Consider the following 16,537-nt stretch of genomic DNA (forward strand, 5'->3'; position numbering starts at 1 on the left):
GCCTAACAGGAATCTCATAGTATGGAACTGTAGTATGAAAGCTGAGGTTTGAGGAAGCATCTGGCTTTCTCATCTTTGCAGCTTAAATGTCAAAACCTTCATCAGGCTGTTGGGATAAAGAATCCAATATGAAATAGATTAAACCCATATCCATATATGCACTGGCAGAATAATTATTTCTTTGTTTCTCATTTTAGAAACAGCTTTAAAAGCTCTCCAATAATGTGCTACTTTTTCATCTGTTATCTATCTTTTCTCTTTGAAGAAAAGTTTTCCACCTATCAAAAACCAGTTGGTTTGTTGGGTGGGGGATGGTGGTGGTTGTGGTTCAGCCTTTAAACCATAATCCATGAGAAAGACATTACCAAAACTAAGAAAAATGAACCACACACTTTTCCCAAACTCGAACTACATACAGAACCACAGAATTACAGAATTGTTAAGTTTGGAAGGAACCTCTGTAGATCATCTAGTCCAGCACTCTGCCAAGACAGCTTACACAGGAATGCATCCAGGTGGGAGGGAGACTCCACAATCTCCCTGGGCAGCCTATTCCAGTGTTCTGCCACCCTCAATATAAAGAAGTTCTTCTTCATGTTGAGGTGGAACTTCTTGTGGTTTAATTTATGGCCATCACTCCTTGTCCTGCCACTGAGCACCATGGAAGGGTCTGGCACCATCCTCTTGGCAACTACCTTTGAGATATTTCTATGCATCAGGCCCAGCTTCCACAGTCTCTCCTTATAAGAGAGATGCTTCAGTCCTCTAATTATCCTTGTGGCCTTCCACTGGACCCTCTCCATGTCTTTCTTGTACTGAGGAACCCAGAACTGGACACAGCACTCCAAAGGTAGCCTCACTAAGGGGAGTAGAGGGGGAGGATCACCTCCCTCAGCTACACTCTACCCACACTCTTACATGCTGGAGAAGAGGCCATATCTTTTTCATGGATCTTTGATCTGTATTTCATAACTCTGATTTTGGAAGCAACTCAGAAAAAATCACAATCTTTTAACAATGGTTACCCAGATATTTTCTGACATGGGACTGCAGCATAAAATGACACATACACACCTCAGATACCAATGTGAGCTTGCCCACAAACCCCATTCTTACCAGATCATTTGTGAGGAAAAAAGATATTATTTTAATAAAACTTAATAAAACAATAATTTTTCTTTCTCTAGCCTGAAGGGGAAAGATGAAATGATGAAAGGGGGGGATAAAATATATACTTTATCCTCCTATGCTTTATCGTTCTATGCTCATGCTGGAGACAGCTGCAGATACTGTGAGTGTCCAAGGTGGCATTAACCAAGCTGAAGCTGATTCAAAGCAGAAAGATACTGACCAAGAAACAAACTGTCTTTTAGAAAAGCAACTTTAAAAAAAAATCATTAAATCACATTGAGGGAGGGATTGATACCATGGCCAGAAACACCTCTGCTAACAGAACAAGTCTGGATGTAAGTCATGTCTAGAGACAGCTTCATAGACTTGTTCTTGGTTTTGTAAACTTTATCTGAAACATTGTGGGCCCCAATTTGCCACCAGAAAATTCCTGTGCCAATCTATCTTTAGTTAAGGAATAAAAATGGAATTAAGGGGATTAACATTAATTTTGCAACAGCTAAAATCTTTGCAAAGTACTGATACAGAATGGGAAGGTGATGGAATTGAGCCCTTGTTTTATGCTTTTCTCAGTTCTTGCTGCACCACTACCACAGGCATGGTTTGCTGATGCCATGTAAGATGGGCTCCTGAATTTGTATCCGAGCAGATGCTGAATGGATAAAGGTGAAGAGAGACAATATAACAGTGATGTAGTTTTATTATCCTCAGTTTTCCTGTGCACAACTTTCACACAGCTCTCTGCCACTGCCTATTCCTGGCTATTAGTTCTAATCTTTTGGCCTTTCTGAGTCTTTATTACAATTAGTTCAATATATAAAACCATAAAAACCTTATTAGAAAAATAAGTCATTTTTCAACCTTACCAAAACCCCTCTTCTCCAACTGCCATGCCCTCTTTCCACACTGCATCTCCTGTTTTCTTCTAGCCCCAGCTTTTCACAGTCCCATGTTGGCAGTTACTATTTCCCCTTTGCACATCACCTTGGTCTGTACTAGATACCTATTCCCAATTCACCTTCAGCATGGTAACATTCTCTTACTAAATCATACATGAGATTATAGTCACAATTGTAAATAATGCTCAAGAGAAGCTAAATAAGTTTCAGAAAATTATCTGCTCCCGTCAGAAATAAAATTGGTGTAGTATAGGAATTAAAGTGACTTCAAGTTGCTGATAGTAGTAATTATATCTGTTCAAATGATAATCCAATGTTGTTTCTCCATAGGAAACTGAAGCTTTTACTGTGCAGTAAAGGGACTGTATTGAACACTTAAAGTGAAAAAAAGCACTTGGCTTTGCACTGCTTCCATTTTTAACATTGTAAATAACTAGTTGAGGCAGTGGAAAATCAAGAGCCAAGTATCACCTATTATGGTGACTTAATGCGTCTACTTTGTGCAAAGACCAGTGTCTACATATATCCAAAAATCTAGATGTCAGTCACTGTTCTAGAAAAACTACTGGGTAAGATGATAGACTTTGTCTGTTGGAAACAGTAATGGCAAGATCTCTGGGAAATTTTTCATTAGAACCTTTAATCCTACCATTCATATGAAAGAAGAATAAAAGCCCATGTGTTTCAGTCTGACGTTTTATAAGCAGGGCAGTTTGAGTGCTTTAGTCAAAGTTACTTTTTCTTTAAAAATTATCCTTTTTAATCTTTTAAAATCATGCAAACACCCTCCTCCCCTTTAAAATAGAATAAGACTTTTTTAGAATTTGGCATTTGGCCCAGAATAAATATATACATATGTATATGTGTGTATGTATATACACATACATAAACTTCCTGCAATTTCTAGGGAGCAAAATAACAATATATATAAACTATAATGTTCAGAAAGAAGTCACACTAAAGGAACCTACTCTGTGAAATTGTTACATAAACAATATAGTTGTTTATATAATTAAAGGGTCATTATTATATATATTTACAAGCAAGACAAATTATTTGAATTATCTTGCTTAACAGTGCAAATACTGTTTTCCGCATTTTGCATGTACAGCTTTATATGTTTTAAAGAACTGAGACATTTTGCCAATGAGATTTGCCAGCAGAAATTTCTGAGCAGCACGGGAACCTGCCCCACGGGTTTTCTATTTCTCTCTTTCTCCCTGACCAGGTCCAGTCCCTTTTCCATTGCTCCTTTCATCTCCGTTTGCCCACACACAGGGCAAGTCCTCTTCCCTACTGTCCCTCATAGTTCCAAACCTCTCTTGAATCCACTCTTCCTTTAGGCTCCTACTTCTCCATGCCTTATCACTCTCTAGTCATGGTTGACTACTTGTGCATTCATTGTTTCATTTCATATCTTTTATCTTCCTTGGCTCTTGTCCTTTCTTCATTTGAATCACACCTTCTATCTTCTCCATCCCCCCTGAATATGGTCACTGAGTACCTAGAAAAGTAAAGGGTCCCTGATGCCACCTCTGCCATTTCCCAAGACAGGCACAGTTAGAAGCTAGTATTTCAAGGGGGACAGAAATAATCTCATACTCCTAAAAGAGGCAAGAAGACATGGGCTTTACTTGGTGCAATGAATAGGACAAAGATAGGATGGAATTGGTGCTCATGGAGTTTGGAATCGGATGGAGTTTTTCAGGAAGCACTTACACAAATACCTATCAGATGTGACTCAGATAAGCTGATCCTGTCCATGTGCAGGTGATTTTCTGAGGTTCCTTTTTCACTTTTTCTGTGAATTTTTAAGGGATGTATCCATTAAGAGTTCCTAAGTACACATGTGCCAACTACATTTCTCAAAGGCTTGGAATATAACCAAGCATGGATGGCTTGCCACAGGATACCTGAAGAGACATGTCAAGCTCAATGCTCCTACTCCTCACCACATTCAGAGATTTTCTCTTAAATATGATGTATTTTTAAAATGGGCAAAACTACCCCATATTTCCCTATCTTCCTTGGGAACCACTGAAGTATTTTAGCAGAAATTGCCTTCAAAAGTATTCAGGAAGAGTTAGCCAATCAGGTGGAAACACTAAGAGCAGCAGCAAAGGTCTTAAAATAGGAAATACTGGGCTACTTCAATTATAGAAGCCCTGTCAATATTTTTCCCTTAGGCTCTCACAAAATGGGGAAGCAAAAAGAGAAAGATCTCACAACTTCACAGAATCCCTTAAGCCTCCTATGTTCCCATTTAAAAGGGATTATGAAATAAAATGGAGTAGGAAGCTCCTCGAAATTTCAAAGGAAACTCTTGTGTCAACGCCAAAATTGCTATTTTAATATTTTTTTCCCATGTCTGACTAATTTTAAGGTATTCCTCATTAGCATAACTGTCATTCTTTGCTTTTTTCTCTTTGCTGTTTTTATTCACCCTTTGACTTGGAGTTGAAGAATGTGACTTGCAATAGAAAGTATAGAAAGAGGGAATTCAATTGATGTTAATTCCTATGAATTTAATTTGTTTTCTTTTTCACTAATCCAGGTATACTAACTGAATAATGTGGAAAGATAGATCTTTGTCAAATGTCACAGGGAGCAACTCTGCAGCCAATGGGGTAAAAAAGAAGAAAAAAGAAAAGAGAGAACTATATTAAGCCTTTTGTTTTAAGCATACTCATTTTAAAACCAAATTGATTGAGAAAGCAGCTCTGAGTACTGTAGTTTGAGTAGTGCTCTCTTCCCTCCCTTTCGTATTTTCACCACTGCCATCAAAGATAGAGATGGAGGCCAATAAAACAGGATTTGGACCTTTCACCTTGTCTATTAATGGATATCTATTTGTAACTAAAGAAGGCTTTCTCCTTCCTCTCTTCCCTCAGTCTGATTTCTGCCTATCCCTTTTTCATTTCCATCTGAAAAAAGAGGAAATTCTAGTCCTTTTATTTGGACTCTATTTACATCAAGGTGAGTTTCTACCATTCATGGAAATATAAAAAGAATTTTATGCATAAATAAATTACTCTTACAACTCACTTTACAGCTGGTTTGTACTTCCAGATGGTATAAAGAGATCTCAGTATAAGGTAGCATTAGGCTACTATCTCCAGTGGTTGAGCTTCTCAAAAAAAGATAAATAACGAAACATAAGCATTATAAAAATGAAAAAATAACCACCATTTTTAAATGAATTTTTTCTTTTCAGATGCCTATTTCAGTCTTGCTTTTCCAAAATTAAGAGAAAATACATGAAAATTTTTTACAGTTTGCCTTGCAGAACTGATTGGGAAAAAAAATAAAAAGATCAGTTTGGAAACAGTATAATTAATATCAGTCAGGATGGAGCACACTGGGTTTAATTTTTGTGTTCTCTTTTGCTTTCTGTGCCTTCTTTCTGGTTATCTTAGGAATCACTAATTATTCATACATTGTAGAAGACACTGGTAAATTTGTTCATGTAAGTGCTTCTGAATTTGACAGAACAAGCTTAAAGACTGCTGGTGATCCCGTTTGTCCAAATGTAACCCTGTTTAGCACCGCAGATTTACTTCTGATGAATCCTGGTAAATATCAGATAGAAAAGAGACCCCCAGGAACACACTCTCAATATGCTCATGTAAAACATGTGTTTGAGGTTTAGTGTGCTTTTATTTATATTCTTAGGGAAATATGAGGCTACTTTGCAGGTTTTTTTAAATTCAGAGTGTAACAGAAATTCACCTATATACCTTAATGTCTATTGTATCAGAAATGAATGACATCAGGATACCATAGAGGTAAAAAAATTCTCAACACACTGGCCAGATTAAAAGCACAGATCTTTGTGCAGTTGTTAATTCAATAAAATGCTGTGGTACTTCATGGTCAGAAGGAAATACGCCCTCATCAGCATCTGTTTCTTCTGTGTCCTTCATGAGAGTCAAAGGGTACTTTACAATCCAATCCAATGCTGGATATAACCTTTTAAATAAATAAACTGTGGTTTAAGGATTTAGAAAGCACTAGATCAAAGAATGTAATCTTTGAGATCTAATAACTACAGTGATGGGTCTAGCATAAGGACATGAGCAGAATAGAACAAAGGTTTGCTGAATATCCACAGTGCCTCTTGGGTTAAAATTCATTACAGAGTCACTCTAAATCCTATTTAGGGGCCAACCCTAAATTTCTCTTCTTGCTAAAATCCAGCATGAACTTGAAAAATAAACAGAAAACAATATATTTAGAGGAAGAAATTCCAATCTTCAGTTCTTTTGTGCTGTTGTTTGACTATTCAAAATCCAGGTCTTATTTTCCAAACACCTGCCAATTTCAGTTTCAGCCTCCAGGTTTTAGGCTACACACCCCGATACACACGCGCACACACACACACACACACATGCACACACACAGATTTCTACTCTCCAGGATTAACTGAATGGAGATGGTGAACTTGCTTATTTTTTTCCCGCAGTACATGTCTATATCCTCTTGCAACCAGAGGAGATCCAAGCCTTTAGCATTACATTGTCTAATGCACAATGTGCTGCTCATGTGAGCTCTCCCAATAAATAGTGGAGATACTTGTGAATGTGCTCAAATGGTTCCATGATCACCCTTTAAAGAAGCACTAGCACTAAAACAAACAAACAGATAGCTGTGTTCAGAGCTATTGTGAACTCTTCACATGCTGTTTTAGAGCACTCCAAGTTTGTCATCTGTCAGGCTTTGAAACTGTAAGTGTTGCTCACCACCTTGCACACAAAAAGTTTTCTTGCCTGCTTTGGTGACAAGCTGGAGCAGGTGGTTAATACTGCACCCAGACTTCTGGAAAAATCTTGTTAACTTTCTTTATTTCCCACCATGGGCATTACAACACACAAACCATCACTTCTGCCTACTGCTCAACCAGCATCTTGTCAAATCTGGCTGCAAGATTAAGCTTCCCCAATTCTGAATTCAATATTGCAACCCTAAGGACATAAGAATCAAGCTGCAACATTCTGGGTTTTGGAGTTGTTTTTTTCCCTCTTAATGGACAAAATTGTTTCTGCTGCAAGATCATAGTTCGCCCTAACTATAATGATAGATCATCATGACTGACACTAAGCAAAATGAGTTTGATATTTTCTGCTTTATTCTTTTACATTAGAAGCCACTTTTACATTTGCCACAACTTTCAACCTTTCTTCCAAAAGATTAGAATTCTACAAATCAGATACTATTTCTGCTTTGTATAATCTATTTGAAAAATGTGAAGCACATTTTGTACACAGAAAGGGATGGGCACAGCGAAGAGAAGGTAAGATTTAATGGCCAGGAATCTTGCAATAACTCTTTGTTTCCTATAGCAGCATAATTCTTCTTTATTCCAGACTATTTTATTTCATTGGAATAGTGTCCTGCCTAACGTAGCCAGGGAGAAGTCCAGGACTCCGGACACATTCAGCATTTGGCAGCATCTGGTTCTAGTACCAAAGATTATAGACAAAATGACAGTGTCTCAGAAATACCAGACTTAACCATTATCAGAATAATTTGCATCTTTAACCCTTTTTTGTATTTTTAAAGGTGGATTCAGTAACAATCAGGCACATTTCTCCATTGTTATAATTAAAAAACACCAAAACAATGACAGCCTTTAATGTGATATACTATGAAAAATGAAAGCTGATGCTAGTTTACCACTAATGGGAGACAAAGTGATCTTAATTCATAAGCTTGAAAAAAGGATATGAAACATTCTAGTCATTAATATTGTTGTTTCAGTCTTAGTCAGTGCTGCAAATCTATATTTAGCTATTTATTTTCCCAAAAAAGAAGGATGTCTTCCAGAAATGGGCTAAAGCCATCAGCTTTTTATTCTGGTAAAACTTCATTGCACTTGAAGCATAAGAAAAGCTCAAGTAAAAACTGAGTTAGAGCTCCACAAGTTGGATTTGTGAGTAAAAAAGCAGCTAGAGATGTAAACAGTTTAGTGAAAAGTACAACATTCTGATACAGAAGTATCACTTACAATATGTCTAACAGCAGTTGTGTAATACTATTAACATGACTTTCACTAATCTGCTTGCAAAAAACTCATGCTCTGTTATTTTCTGTTTCTTGAAACTCATTCCTATAGCAGGGGGTAGCTTAAAAACACTTATGTCTTTTGCTGTTGTCCCTGTAATATTTCCTTTTTGGAAGTGCCATTACATAGCTGGATTGTGTCTTCCAAACGCATGAGTCCAAGATCCCTGAAAATGCTACCAACTTATAAAATAAAAATTACTTAATGGAATCAACTACTGAAATAGCACAAATTTCCATTTTAACTTTTTTTTTCTTTTGCTTAAGGTCTTATTTCCCTTTACAATGCCCTTCCCCATTTGTGGATTCAGAACCCCATCCTGGAATGAGTTACCTTTGGGAATAGACCATATTTAGCAAGTGGTTTAGATAACGCTCACTGGAAATATCACAGGGTCAAATATTACTCTCTCAAGTGTGATTTTGTAGCACTTCTTCTCAAATTATTGGATTTCTTTTACAGTAAGGTGGCACAGGAAAGCCCTCCAAGACAAGACCTATGTGTTTTGAGAAGAACAACTATCAGAGTTCTATATGTGCAAAGGACATGGGACAGCTGTACCTCCACAGCAGACAGCAAGATGCATTTATGAGGCTCTCATCTCTGAACAGAATTTCTTCAACTTTAAGTATATGTATTATGCTATTACTCATGTGAGTAAGTTTGTTGGAGATAGTTTTGCTATAATATAGTATGGCATATACAAATACAGATAGAAAAGACAGGCTTATCAGTAACTACTAAATCTATTCTAAACAGCTTAAGAAAACTTAATTTATATAATTTGCCATGTGAGGATTGTTTGAAATAAAGATTTTTGGATCCCCTCTTTCTCCCTCCAGCCTTTTTTTATTAAGCTTTCTCCCACTACCACTTTTAAGAATAGCTAGAAATTTAGAATAGTCCCTTCATCTTCAAAATTTCTTTTGATCTAACAGTTAGATAAAGCACTACTGCAGAACAGCACTACCAGTCAACAGAGAATCAGCAGAAAATATCAACAACTAATATTTCTCTTTTGAAGAGAAAGTACTACACATCACAGAGGTTTCAAAGGCAACAGTGAAACAAAATCCCTGAAGTGATAGTCCGTTTACCTGTAGCCCTGATATTCTCCAAAAGTAAGTGTTCAAGACCCTTGATTTACTATCTTTATTCCTAATAGTCAGCTCTAATTGTAAAACAGTTTGCATAACAATTATTTAGTTAGCATTTAAACCAGATTTTTTTTGTATTTATTAGCAGTAGCAGTAACTCAATAGACTTGTTGGACCAGATCCTGCCAATTGTCGTATAATGAGGAGTCACATTGAATTCGGTATCATACTGTGCACTTGAAGATTTAGAAATTGCAGACTTCTTATGGGCTTAAGTGATTTGCTGACCAACTTTTAAGTACATGCTTAAGTTTAGTTAAGTATAGTGAGAGGTAAATATGCACATATTCAAAATTGCCTGTTCTGAGGTTCTTCCATTTTTAGAATTTCAGATTAAAAAGCTGCATTACTAATGTTGCTGAATGATGTAAATCACAGAAAAAAACAGTATTTTGCCAAGTCCTCCTCTAATGTTGAAAGTGCTGTATACAATTTCTCCTCGACTGTCCTTTTATTTTCTTCCATTTGAGTTGCAGTTAAGATCAGAGAAGAAAAATAAAAGTCTTGTTACAGCTACAGGTCAGTGTAAGATAAGAGGCTCCGCAGTCACTTCTGTGTACTGTACACTCAAAAATGGGCCAGACTGATATTTAGTTTATCAGTCTAGAATCTAGGAAACATAACAGAGGTACTTGAATGTAAATGCATTGCCAAAAGATAATAATCTACATCACTGGAGGAGTGTCATTTGTCCAGCAATTTAAAGGTCATCTGACATACTTTATTTTTCTCTTACAATTAGAATGTAGTGAATATACAAAGAGTACAAATCACAGTCTTTTTATAATTTGACCTCTTAATTGGCTGACCCACAGATGAGACAGCAGAGTAGTACAGAAGAGAAAAGCATAAAGAAATTCAATAGGAAAAAAATACCAAAGATGTTTTTAGAAAGCTGATTTCAATTAAAATCCAATTTTGGTGTGAAAAGAAGAAAAATCTTTTAAAGTATGAACCAAACTTATAAAAATCCACCTTTTCTGCTGTAAAAACAGAAGTCAACAGAAAAAATGCATTCTTTTGCTGGAATCTAGGCCTAGGACCAAAGAATTTACATATATTAAGTTAACAAGACACAAACTCCTCTACAACAAATATTTATACTGTAAAATATTACAGCCACATTCCTGCATCTCCTTACAATAATAATTCTTAGGGACACAATATTCTAGGGAGTGTATACAACAGTGGGTTTCTGCAAAGATGGAATGCTTCATTATCAGAGTACCAACTTGTTCATAAATATTAAAAAGTATGGTTTTGAAGATTTTCAAACATAATTCTTACTGTTTACATTGTCTCTCTACTACTGAAAAAAACAGTCAATGTGTACCTGTCCATAAGTCTCTCCCTCACAGACTTGAACTGCACAAAACCACTGCTGGTGACTGTAAAGGACTACAGTGCTTCTTCTGGTTATATAGTGAGCAGACAAGGGGGCAAGTAGTCTGACCTTACTTTTGCAAGTAGTCATTCTTACAGTGATGGGTCCAATTCTTACTTGAAAGAACAGGATTTGTCCCAAACTTCAGACAAAAGGGCACAATTCCTTGCTGTGTTATAAAAGTGGGTCTTAAATTTGTATGTAATATGGTTCTTTTCTGTTTGTATATGTTATAGGCAATTCTTTATATTAGAGCTGGAAACAGATATTCCAAGAGAAAAAGAACTTCTCTACTGCTACAAGAATAATCATGTAGACATTGCTCAAGACAAAATAACACTATAGATCTGATGTTCATTTGGTAAAAATTAAATTCCTGGATACATATTAGTCTGCCTTATAAAACAACACTGACAACAGATTAAACTTCTGAAAAGTGACCATGAGTTACAAAAGGAATGGTTTCTCTGAAAACATGTTCTATTGTGGTTAATCATGAGGAAGAACACAAAACAAAATTTTAAAAAATGGCAACAAACTGAAACAGAACAGAAAGACCCATGCTGGCTGCAGCAATGTATCAGTTTCATAAACTGGGCTTCAGAGAACCCTCTGTGGGAAAAGATCATGTTTACCCTTGCATGAATAGCTTTTACTACACGGTGAGATCATATGGAGGATACCATTAAAATACAGAAAATAAACACGCGAAACTTGTAGAAAGAGAACTCAAACATAGCAATAATAACTGCAAACACATACTTATTTGAAGAAGAATGTTACCTAATTTTCTTCCTCTCAATATACAGAGATCTAATTTAAGCTGCTCCCCTCCCCTTTCCCACTTTACTATATTTGCAAGAACCAGTGAACACAGAAATGTGCAGCCAGCCTGGGCCCTCAGGCCGGTGGATCAAGATGGCAGGCTGGCCTGGGCTCCCCTGGGGACAGCAGAGCCAGAAGGGTGATTGGACACAGTGACCTGTCTGCATGAGATGAGACAAAAACAGGAGGGCTGTAATGCTGATGAACTAACCTGTCACTCACAAGCTCAGGTCTGAAAAAAAAAAAAAAAAAAAAAAAAAAAAAGATGGAGAGAAAAAAGAATAAGAAAAAGGTATAGTAGAGGTTTTAGAAAGCATTCAAGGCAGACAAATTACAGCATCATTGGAATAATTAGATGATACATTTAATTACCTGTTCATTCAGATGGGCTCAGGATATATAAGGAATATGGCAGAAAAATCCAGCTAATAGTTTCTGTAAGAGCAAAACGCAATTGAAGAAATAATGGATATTGTGGTTTGGCATGCAAGGAAGGATGCTATGGACTATTGCTGGCAGGGATCGGGGTTTCATGCCAAACACTCCAGTTATGAATCAAAATCACAATGAGCAATGAGCTTCTAGATCTTGACACACAAGGCAAGGAGGTTGTTCTTCAGAGTATTTGGCTGTTTTATTGCTTGCTTGGGGGAGGAAAAATCCAGAGGGAAGGTTCACAAGAAATTCTGCACCCTGGACCCAGTACACCCAGGCACACAATGATCAGGATTGTAGCACTCTGCCCACCATTGCCATCACCAGTGGGAACTACTGTGGACATAGGTGGTTAGCGACAGATGAAATCCATATTTTTTTTTAAAAAGTCAAAAATGCATTTAATGATGAACAAGTACTTGGTGTTGAAAATGCCTTTAAATCAGTATGCTCCTGATAGTCCATTTGTGTCATACACACACTAATGTTTGAACTACAAAAAACTGCTAGTGTGTCTGATCTCCATTGAATCAGCTATACATGTACAGTGTGGATTTTTAATTAGGCAAGTTCAAATTCCAGTAGCAGTAAACAAGATTTTAGAGCTACATCTGCAGGATTAGTAAAAAAACCAATCATTCTCATGGCTGGAAAAAAATACAGTTCTGAAATGAAAAGGCCAAATTATAAACATTTATCTAAGTTTTGGGGTTTGGAGGTTTGAAAGTTAACAAAGACTTTTAAGAACTTTTCTTAATAGTGTCAGGAAATAAATGTCTCTTCTAAATATATGCAACTACCAAATATGCAAACCATAACTATTAACAGTACAAAATAGGGACAAGCAGTGTGGAAAGATTTTCTGCCATAGGGCTTGCCTTTTGATAGTTACTTTCTCTTAAAGTTCATACAGAAAGTCTATGTCTATTTTCAGCAATGTATGGTAATTAATACTGATTGCCCTGAGATTCCCACATTTTAACTTTTTTTATACAACTAGAAAATACATCATTTTTTATCAGAAAAAAAAAAGCTTAAACTTTTTATTCTATCTGTCTTAACACATAGCTAATAACAACCAAATACTGGACAATTAATCAAAACAAAAACATACTTGAAAATTTTGTGGATTTATGACCATATTTTGATGTGCACATTTACATATATGATATGTAAATATGCACACATGCTGATCTGAAAAAAATGTTTGCAGCACCTAAGACAGTAAGTTTCAGAATAACAACATTATAAATTCTGACACAGAAAATCCAGAGAAGTTAGTCACCTAAAATACCTAAATTTATTTTTCTTTTAAGTATATGCTCTTGCTATTAGTTTTAGGAAATGAAATACACTAACACATGATATAAAAATTTTTCCAGACATTCACTGAACTTTTTTTAATTCATGCAATATGGAATGTTACACACAGAAAAAAAAAGCCTTCTACCTTTTTCAGCCTCAAAACCACTTTCCGAGAGTTGGCAAGCCTTAAACATACAATAGCTAACTTATACTCTCTTACATGCGAAAACAAAAGTTACATTAAAGAGATATTACAAGCTTTTAGATTTATAAAGATTTCAGGGTCCATTTTCTGTCAAGTGTACTTGCTCAAAACCTTGCCATTGTATCTGCCTTAGAATCATTAAATATATTTCTGTAAGACTGAACAAGTAAAATAAAAAGGTAATTAACACAGTCTAAAATACATCTTTTTGCACAATGTAGTACTGGCAAACATGCCCCACTTTTTAGGTTTAAGCCAGCCTAATAGAAAGCTGTTAATGTTTGGAGGATTTTTAATAAAAAATGTATCTTCTATTTTTAAAATATTTAAAGCAATAAAAGTCTGTGGTAAACATGGTATTACATATTTGACATTTTCCGCCCAGAAATGCATTACTATGTACGATGGTATTAATAAACCATGTGCTTTGAGGGACTTCAGTGTTTTGCCATAATTTAGTTGAAAACAGTGTGTAGAATGCGTATTTTTCTACCATCATATCAACATATAGAAAACAAATACTATGTCATCAGCTCAGCAGCATGCGTTCACTATACTGGAAACATATGCAAAAACCACAAACTTTTGAGAGTTCAAAAAATACCCTTTACCAGAGACTGATTTACAAGTCAGTGGCTAATGAGAAAGTGTTGAGGACTTAAAATTTTGTTAGAAAAAGAAAAGCAGGCACCCTCATCTGACTCCGACTGTTTTCACAGGAAAACAGCCCTCCCTGTTCATCAGAACAAAATAATTTCTTTCCCCACTTCAGGTTATTATCTGAAGCAAATGAAAAGACAATGATTCTTCTCTCTTCTGGCTAAAGCTCAAAACAGCATGGTTAAAACACACATATAAAAACTACAGACTTATCAGAAATCACAAAACAGAAAGAGAAGGACTCACTGACCCATTTGGAAGACAAAGACGACAAAACGGAAAAGCTCTAAAAATCAGCTTGTGAGGCCTTTGAGAGATATTCTTCTGGCATTTCATCACAGCAGCCCCAGACCAGTTCACTTCCCTGGATACAGGGAGGGAGAACTAAATAGAGCTGTTTATTAAAGCTGTTGTGCTGGATTGCATTAGGAAGCACGAGCAGACCACCTGGACCTTTCAGATTGTGGCAGTGTTTAATTTGCAGGCTGCCCCTCTGCAGCAGCAAAGACTACTACATTTACCAAGCTCAATCACACATTATCTGGATTAGGAGTATAAGAAGAAAAAATAAAAATAAAAAATAAAACCCACAGCCTCTAGTACAGGAATACAGTCAATATAAAAATAATGAACAGCATTACAAATAGAAAGCTACTCCCCAGCAAACATAACACTTTCACTCCTTGATTCTTCTACTTCAGCATATTTAAACAAAATAAAACAGCAAATTAATAAATACATTGATTTGGTAAAGCTGAGACTGAATTATAAATGGGGTTTATTAGAAGAAAAGGATAGTAATTCAGGTTTTTCTAATGATTCCCTGGCCAGATTATTGTGTTTCTTTTGCCTTTCTCACTTTCAGTACTACACTCGCTGGTAGCTGAAGATACAGATAGAAAGATGGTACTGTAAATATGAATTATGTGAATCATATGGTTAGACCCTTGTGAAAAAAAAAAAATAAAAGGGGAGTTGAGAAATGGCTGACTCCATACCTGACCAATTACAGCTTGCATGGTCCCTGTGTCCTGCTGAGCTGAAGGATCGCAATCCATCATATGTAGTCTTTGAAAAGGAGAATGGGGGTTTCTGGCATGCATCTGTCAATCAACTTCTGCACTCACAACCATCACCAAAAGCAGGGGAAAAAAGTCAAGCTGCTCCACCAAATAGGATGAAATAGTCATGTGACCTTCAGCACACTCACACACATACATACTTCCATAGAACGTATGAATTTTCTGCAGATATGAAATGACATTGACAAATACCCAATACCAAGTAAATAAAGTGAGACAAACAGCTATTCACCAAAGAGAAAACACTTGCTGTAATCTTCAGCCTAAAGATTTAATATACCTAAAAGGTATTTTAAACTGAGTGTTTTCTTTAGTGCCTAAACTTTTCAGATAAGGTGATATGATTTTATATATGCAGACAGTGGTCAGAACTTTAACCCCTCGCGTCCTCTTGCAGCCTCTATTTTTATTCCTCCCCTTTATACTTCTACTCTATGACCTTCTGGGTTCTTGATTTTTTTCTTTAAGTTTCTTTTGTGTCAAAGTGAAGTGGCTTGTGTTGCCTTCTTTGGATTTGCAGAGATTATGAGAACTCGATAGAAAAAAATTGCTAACAGGAAAAAAAGGAGCAGGAGTTGAGAAACCTGTGTCTGTACTCACAAGTCAAAACACCTCACTGCTTTACTCCACCAGAAGTCAAATGTTTTCTTTGCTGGAAATATATATTTAAGTATTAGTTTATGCGAGCTGTGATGAGCACTCAAAATATTAAATATTCAGACTATGTAAATCCTACTTACAGAGTCCTTTCCATTTTGAAGGTTAGCAGAGTTTTGGTTCATTCACTGCTCCACTGAACTGACATAAAATGTTGTTACTTAGGAAGGCAAACATTACCATTTTTTTTCGAATGGAAGCAGTTTGTTTCATGTATCTCCCCCTCTAAGATTTGCAAGAATTTCCAAGACTATTTTTTATTCTTGTCAAAATATATCAGCCACTTGTCTCCAAAAACTGAGTGTCCTGAACAACACACTGCAGCATTGATTGCTGATACATTATTGGCCAGTGATTGCTGAAGGGTGACATTAATGTAACCTCGTAGCACTTTAACCCTTTGAAGATCAATACAGTCCTCTGGCAATATAGTAGAATAACAGCCCATATACTTTTTGCTATATTACAGCTTCATATAAATATTAGTGCATCTTTCTGTCCTCTTCAAATTGGATTTTAGTTACTAGTGCAAACAACACACTTTACAAAGAATGTCAGAAGCAAAAATGCAGAAAAAAAAAGCAGTCTAGTCTCTAAGCTTAACCTAACACACCTTTTTCATTTCAATAAGTTTCTGGCAGTATTTTTACATTATTATTTCATTTTTAAAGGCATTGAAAATATTGATCTTAGTTGTTATAGTCAAAGAAATGTGAGAATATCAACAATATTCCAA

General features: G+C 36.1%; 1 protein-coding gene across 1 annotated transcript in view; it reads right to left on the reverse strand.

Annotated features, from left to right (window-relative positions):
* The window catches only part of POU6F2 (POU class 6 homeobox 2), a 325,507-nt gene extending 310,342 nt beyond the window's left edge, over positions 1-15,165 (reverse strand). The window contains exon 1 of the mRNA XM_069005862.1: positions 15,061-15,165. Coding sequence (XP_068861963.1) covers positions 15,061-15,165 — 105 coding nt within the window. The remainder of the gene's footprint in view (positions 1-15,060) is intronic.
* Between the last annotated feature and the right edge of the window lie 1,372 nt (positions 15,166-16,537).

Source organism: Aphelocoma coerulescens, chromosome 2, assembly GCF_041296385.1.
Source record: "Aphelocoma coerulescens isolate FSJ_1873_10779 chromosome 2, UR_Acoe_1.0, whole genome shotgun sequence".
Classification (NCBI taxonomy): domain Eukaryota; kingdom Metazoa; phylum Chordata; class Aves; order Passeriformes; family Corvidae; genus Aphelocoma; species Aphelocoma coerulescens.